The 7,099-nt window shown below is 33.2% G+C and overlaps 1 protein-coding gene across 1 annotated transcript; it reads left to right on the top strand.

Annotated features, from left to right (window-relative positions):
• Positions 1–3,152: 3,152 nt before the first annotated feature.
• Positions 3,153–3,659, top strand: LOC116648506 (UMP-CMP kinase-like; the record flags this gene model as incomplete). Its single annotated transcript, XM_032430505.1, has 1 exon — positions 3,153–3,659. A coding segment is annotated over one exon (507 nt), but the record flags the coding sequence as incomplete, so codon positions are not given.
• Positions 3,660–7,099: the final 3,440 nt, after the last annotated feature.

Here is a 7,099-nt window from a genome sequence, read left to right as displayed (position 1 = left end):
ATGATGGTGATTGGTTGTTTGGTCAAACACTAGAAGCTGCTGAGAAGTATTTTTTAGATGTGATTAACATTTAAAATAATTTTACTTTAGCTGAAGGAGATTACTCTCCATAATGTGAATGGGCTTTATCTAATTAGCTAAAGACTGAGTTTTCTCAGAGAAGAAAGAATTCTACTTCCAGACTGCCACATAGAAACTATGCATAAGTTTCCAGTCTTTGAATTTAATACTGGCATCAACTTCTACCTGAATCTTCAGGCTGCCAACTTGCCCAAGATTCAGACTTGCCACCAGCCCCTACAATTGTATGAGTCAGTTCTTTAAATATTTCACTCTTCCTTCTCTCTCTTGTTTCTAATATATATCTAATCTATACCTATATCTGTATTATAGAGAGAGAGCAGAATAAATAAACAACCTGAGGCAGTTTATTAATACTGGACTTAAAGGATATTTTTATGCTAAGGTTATTATTTAGAGCCTTAGGTCTTTGGTTTCAATGAAGCTTTATTAGCCAGTACTGAAATTTAAAAACAATATTTAGGAAAGCACTTCCGGGGCACCTGGGTGGCTCAGTCCTTAAGCATCTGCCTTCGGCTCAGGTCATGATCCCAGGGTCCTGGGATTGAGCCCTGCATCGCATTGGGCTCCCTGCTCCGCGGGAAGCCTACTTCTCCCTCTCCCACTCCCCCTGCTTGTGTTCCCTCCCTCACTGTGTCTCTCTCTGTCAAAAAAATAAAATCTTAAAAAAAAAAAAAAAGGAAAGCACTTCCAGAATAATGGGGTTAGTTACCTCTGAAAATTTACTCCTCTATAAAAGCATGATAATGCTGGTAAATATTGTTAAAATCAACTTTTACAGAATTCTGTAAATTAACCAAAAGCTGGCAATAATCCAAGGGATATTTATTCAAGACAAATGGCTGAATCTCAGTAAGATTGAGTTTTGTGAAGTGTTAAATTGCCCTTTTCCCCTTCTGCTGTCCCTAACTCGAAGGGAGACTTACAAACCAACAGTCTTGTAATAATGGTAGTCATGAGAACCAGCAGCCAAATACCTGTTGGAGAGAGAAGAATAGGTTTGGAGCTTTCCCAACCACCCAAATAATTGTTATTATTTCACTTATCTGGCAGTTACTTGAAATACCTCACACTGGGCTTATTTGTATTAGAAGTGATTTAGAGTTTGTTCAATTCTTTTCCATGGCATGTTTGGGAAAAATCAGTGTCAATTGGTTTAACATTGCAACTGCCTCAGGTGGTGATGTAGCTCGGGCGAACAAGAAATTAACTGAAAACTTAAAAGGAAAAGCTGTGGCATGAGACAAACATAAAGAGCTTTGAAAAGTTTTGACATATTCTTGGGAATCTAGAAAACCACATTCACACACAGGATTGGGCACATGCTTAAAAGAGATCTGAGACTGTCCTAATCTCTTTCCTCTGGCTGATCTTGAGGTTCTGTGCAACTAGGAAGTGAAGAATAAGGCAGTGTTGTAAACTGTCTGCCAGAGCATTGAATGCATGCCACACAAACCTTCAGCAAAATTTGGGAGTCTTATTATTTTAAGAAAATCAATTTCCAATCATTAGTTGATCACTGACCTAATTGAAGGGTCTTCAGTGGCTATACATGATGAAGAATATAGACTTTGCAGAATTAGTATAGGAAAATCACTAAGCAAACAAACAACAGTAACAACAACATGAAAAAAAAAAGCAACAACAAGAACAATAAACTCTGAGAAAAGGGGAATCTGATTTCCAGATTTGCTACGTTATATCACTTTGAGTGTCCAGTTTAAAAAAAATATATAAGAAATGCAAAGAAGTAGGAAAGTATGGCCAATACACACACACAAAAATAAGTCAGTGGAAATTGTCCCTAAGTAACTCAAACATTGAACTCACTAGACAAGAATTTTATGTCAGCTATTTTAAACATGTTCAAATAACTAAAAGAACCATAACTAAAGAACTAAAGGAAAGTATCTGAACAATATCTCACCAATAGAAAATATTGATACAAATGCAAATTATAAAAAAACCAAACAGATGTTCTGGAGTTGAAAAGTACAATAAATGAAATACAGTGGCTTCTGAATAGCAGAAGATTTAGTGAACTTGAAGGAAGGTTAATTGAGATTATCTAGTCTGAGGACCAGAAAATAAAATAAAAATAAAAAGTGAAGAAAAATTTTAAAAAATAAATCTTGGAAATCTATGAAACACCATTGAACATATCCACATACAAATTTTGGGAGTTCCAGAAGGCAAGGCAATAGAGAAAGAATACTTGAAGAAATAGTGGTCAAAACTTCTCAAATGTGATGAGCACTGTTACTATACACATACAAAAGAACTACAAAAAAATCTCCAAGTAGAACAAATTAAAAGAGATTCACTCCTAGACACATCATAAAACAAACAAACAAACAAAAAACATCAAAAGCCAAAATCAAGTACGGAATCTTGAAAACAGCAAGGGCAATGAGACTCTTTCTATGCAAGGATCAATAGATGCAACAGGATTAACAAATGATTTATCATAAGAAGCCATGGGCGAGGGGTACCTGGGTTAAACATCTGCCTTTGGCTCAGGTCATGATCCCAGGGTCCTGGGATCAAGTCCCACATCGGGCTCTCTGCTCAGCGGAGAGCCTGCTTCTCCTTTCCCTCTGTCTGCCCCTCTGTCTGCCACTCTGCCTACTTGTGTTCTCTCTATCAAATAAATAAATAAAAATCCTAAAAAAAAAAAAAGAAGAAGCCACAGAGGGGAAAAAAAACAGTAGAATGGCATATTTAAAGAGCTGAAGGAAAATGACCACCAACCAAAAATTTAATATCCAGCAACTCTGTGCTTCAAAGATGAAGTAGAAGTTACAACATTTCCAGATAAAGAAAAACAGAGGATTTATCTCAGAGTTGGTTTATAAGAAATAATATAGGGAGTTTTTCAGGCTGAAATAAAAGAATATTAGATAGTAATTAAACCCATATCAAGAAATAATAACACCAGGGGTTGGTGAACACGTGGAGATTTAGGGGGAGATACTTGTCTGGAGAAGGCATGGAAGCTCTGTGCTCTGGAGCTATGCATCTATCTGACTGTTCCTGAGTTACATCCTCTACAGTAAATCAATGATCTAAAATATGGCGACACAAACCTTTCTGCAGGAGAACTTTTTGATGAAAGGAAGAACCCAGATCCACAGTATGGTGAACTCATTGAAAAGTACATTAAAGATGGAAAGATGGTGCCAGTTGAGATAACTATCATTTTGTTAAAGAGTGAAATGGATCAGACAATGGCTGCCAATGCTCAGAAGAATAAATTCTTAATTGATAGGTTTCCAAGAAATCAAGACAACCTTCAGGGTTGGAAGAAGATCATGGATGGGAAGGCAGATGTGTCTTTCATTCTATTCTTTTACTGTAATAGTGAGATCTGTATTGAACGATGTCTTGAGACGGGAAAGAGTAGTGGTAGAAGTGATGACAACAGAGAGAGTTTGGAAAAGAGAATTCATACCTATCTTCAGTCAACAAAACCAATTATTTACTTACATGCAGAAATGCGGAAAGTCAAGAAAATAGATGACTCTAAGTCTGTTGAAGTTTTTGATGAAATTGATAAGATTTTTGACAAAGAAGGCTAATTCTGAACATGAAAGCATCCTCAAAATCATGCTTGAATATTGCTTTGATAACTGTTATTACAACCCCTTTTTAAGGCAATTTTAATCTTTCATAATTACATCTCAGTTAATGGCCGGAAGTATGTAATAAGACAAATTAAATTTTTTATCTTAAATTTTTTTTGTTTATAGGAGTAGACAGTGAATTCGGGTCTAACTTCATCTTAGCTATGGTGTTCAGAAAACAAAGAAGGATATCAGCTAGTTCTTTGCTTTTACTCAAAAAGCATATCCCTCTCATAGTTTGTGCCTTCTGTGAGCAAAACTTTTTAGTAAGTGTGTATATCCCTTTAATAATTACAACGTTAGGATTAGGGATTCACCACTTCCTCCTTTTCTTGCAGGTTTCAAATTTCCAACCTGTTAGATGAATCTGTAGACCAAATTCCAAAGGAAACTTTTGTGTAGTTGGTTCTTGCAAAATGTGTTTGATAAACTCATAAAATGAATTTCTAGAAGTGTTTTAGTATTTATCAAGTAACTGACCATTTCCTATAGAAAGGTAAGAAAACTTAGGTTTTGTTTTATTACAACTTATACAAAGTTGTGTGACAGGGCATCTTCTTTGCTTCCAGGGATTGGGATGGGGTCACTGGGGTTCAGAGCCTGGCAGAATTGTCAGCTTTATTCTGACATAAATCTGAAGGTAAGGGGCAAGATCACATCTATTGACCTGTGTTCCTGTGCTCTATTACATAGTGTTATTAATGATTAAACTGATCTTAACAAAATTCCTAGCAGTGGACCTTTGAAATGTATATACTACGTTTATGGTCAATGATTTGGGTAGTGTTTTAGTAACACTTCATTCAAAGTGTTTTTGTTTGTTTTCTAGACTAAATGCAGGGTTGGTATGAAATAAAAACATCTAATGGTTAATTTTCCATTGTGTTTTATTTTGTTGAATACTTTTTTCAGTTATTTGTTTAAAGAGATTTAAAAATCATTGCATTTTGGTCAGAAAAATAATAAATATATCTTATAAATGTTAAAAAGAAAGAAATAATAACACCGTAAAGGTAAACATAAGAAAAAGTTTAAATGCATTTTTGTTTATAACTTTCTCTTCTGCCAATTTAAGGGACAGCTGAATAAAACAATAAATATAAAACTGTGTTTATGGATTTATAATGTATAAATATGTAATTTTTATAACAATAAGAGCATAAGGGAAAAAGGAGGGGATGGAGCTACAAAGGAACAAATTATCTAATAATTGAATCAAATTGGTATTAATCTGAACTAGGTAGATTTACATTAAGATGTTTACTGTAACCTCAAGGTCAGCCACTAAAAAAAAACTAAAAATTACATAGTAAAAGAAATGACAAGGAGATTAAAATGGTACACTAGAAAGTATTTAGCACAATAAAAAATAGTAACAGAGAAATAAAGAACAACAACAAAAAACCCACTAAGATATATACAAAGCAAATAACAGTGGCAGACATGAATACTACCTTATCGGAAATTACATTAAATATAAATGAATGAATCTTTCCAATCAAAAGGCAGATAGATAAAAAATAAACATGACTCAATTATATGCTGCCAGCAAGATTACACATTTCAGATTCAAAGACACAAATTGGTTAAAAGTAAGAGAATAGAAAAGATATACCATGCAAACAACAACAAAAGAGAGCTGGAGTAGTTATAATAAGAAAAGAAAATAGACTATAAGATAAAAACTATTGCTAGGAACAAAGAAAGATATATTATGATGATAAAAATGTCAGTCTATAGGAAAGACATGTGCCTAACAATCGAGACCCAAAATATCCAGAATGAAAACTGATAGAATGACGGGGAAAATAAGCAATTTAGCAATAATAGCAGAGAATTCAATTTCCCACTTTCAATAATGAATAAAACAACCAGACACCAATCAATAAGGAAGATTTGAGCAACTATATAAATCATTTAGTCCTAACAAGTATCTGTAGAACACCCTGCCCCAAAATAGCAGAATACAAATTTTTCTCGATCTTATGTGGGACATTACCCAGTATAGATTATATGTTAGGCCACAAAATAAGTCTCAATAAATTTAAGATGATTAAAATCATACAGAGTATCTTACCATGATCAAATAAAACTAGAAACCAAAAACATTTGGAAAATGAGAAATTAAAAAAATACACGGAAATGTAAAAATGCACTCCTAAATAAGTAATGGGTCAAAGAATAAATTGCATAAGGAGTTAGAAAAATATTTTGAGATAATTGGAAATGAAAAAAAGACATACCAAATTTTATGTGATGTAGCTACTGCAGTGTGAAGAGAGAAATGTGTAGTAGGAACCTATATTTAAAAACTAAAAATCGATAACTTAACATTCTACTTTTAGAAACTAAAGGAAAGGAACTAACAGAAAATAAAGCAAGCAGAAGGAAGGTAATAATAAAGCTTAGAATGGAAATAAAGTAAAATAAAATAATTGAAAAATATACTACCTTGAGAAACCAAAAGTTGGTTCTTGAAAAGACCAACAAATTTGACAAAACTTTACATAGACTGACCAAGGAAAAAGTGAGAAGACTGAAATCATTAAAATTAGGAATGAAATATAGAACATTATTATGTACCTTACAGGAAAATAAAAACAGAATAAAATATAATACTATGAATAATTGCATTTCAATAAATTATATAACCCAGATAAAATAAATTACCAGTAATACATAAACAACCATAAATGAGTCAAAAAGGAATAGAAAATCTGAATAGACTGAAAACAACTGAAGAGATTTAATTAGCAATTAATTTTTTAAAATGTCAAAAGAAATTACCATGTCCAGATGGCTTCATTGATTAATTCTACTAAATGTTTAAAGAAAAATTAATACTAATCCTTTAAAAAATTGTCCCAAAAATAGAATAGGAAAGAACGCTCCCTAACTCTTTCTATAAAGCAATATTACTCTGATAGAAGAACCCAGAAAAGACCATACAGGAAAGCACAACTATCTACCAATAACTCATGTGAATATATACACAGATTCCCCCACCCCAAATAATAGCAAATTGAACCCAGCGCTATGTAAAAAATGATTTCAAACCATGATCCAAGTGAGATTTATACTAGGAATGAAAAATTATTTCAACAGATGAAAGTCAATCAATGTAGTATACCATCTTGTTGGAATAAAAAGGAAAAAAGACCTTGATCATCTTAATGCAGAAAAATCATTTGAGAAATACCAAGGCCCTTTCATGATATAACATTCTACAAACCAGGAAAAGAGGGGAACTTCCTAAACTTGATAAGGTGTATCTACAAAAAACACACAGCTAATGTCATACATAATGGTGAAACACTGAATGCTTGTCCCCTAAATTCAGGATCAAGACAAGAAGTCTGATCTTCCCATTTATATACAACATTATACCAAAGATA

The sequence above is a fragment of the Phoca vitulina genome, unplaced genomic scaffold, assembly GCF_004348235.1.
Source record: "Phoca vitulina isolate PV1807 unplaced genomic scaffold, GSC_HSeal_1.0 scaffold44, whole genome shotgun sequence".
NCBI classification, from domain to species: Eukaryota; Metazoa; Chordata; class Mammalia; order Carnivora; family Phocidae; genus Phoca; species Phoca vitulina.
The sequence above is the reverse complement of the archived record's forward strand: the minus strand, read 5'-3'. Positions and strand labels throughout refer to the sequence as shown.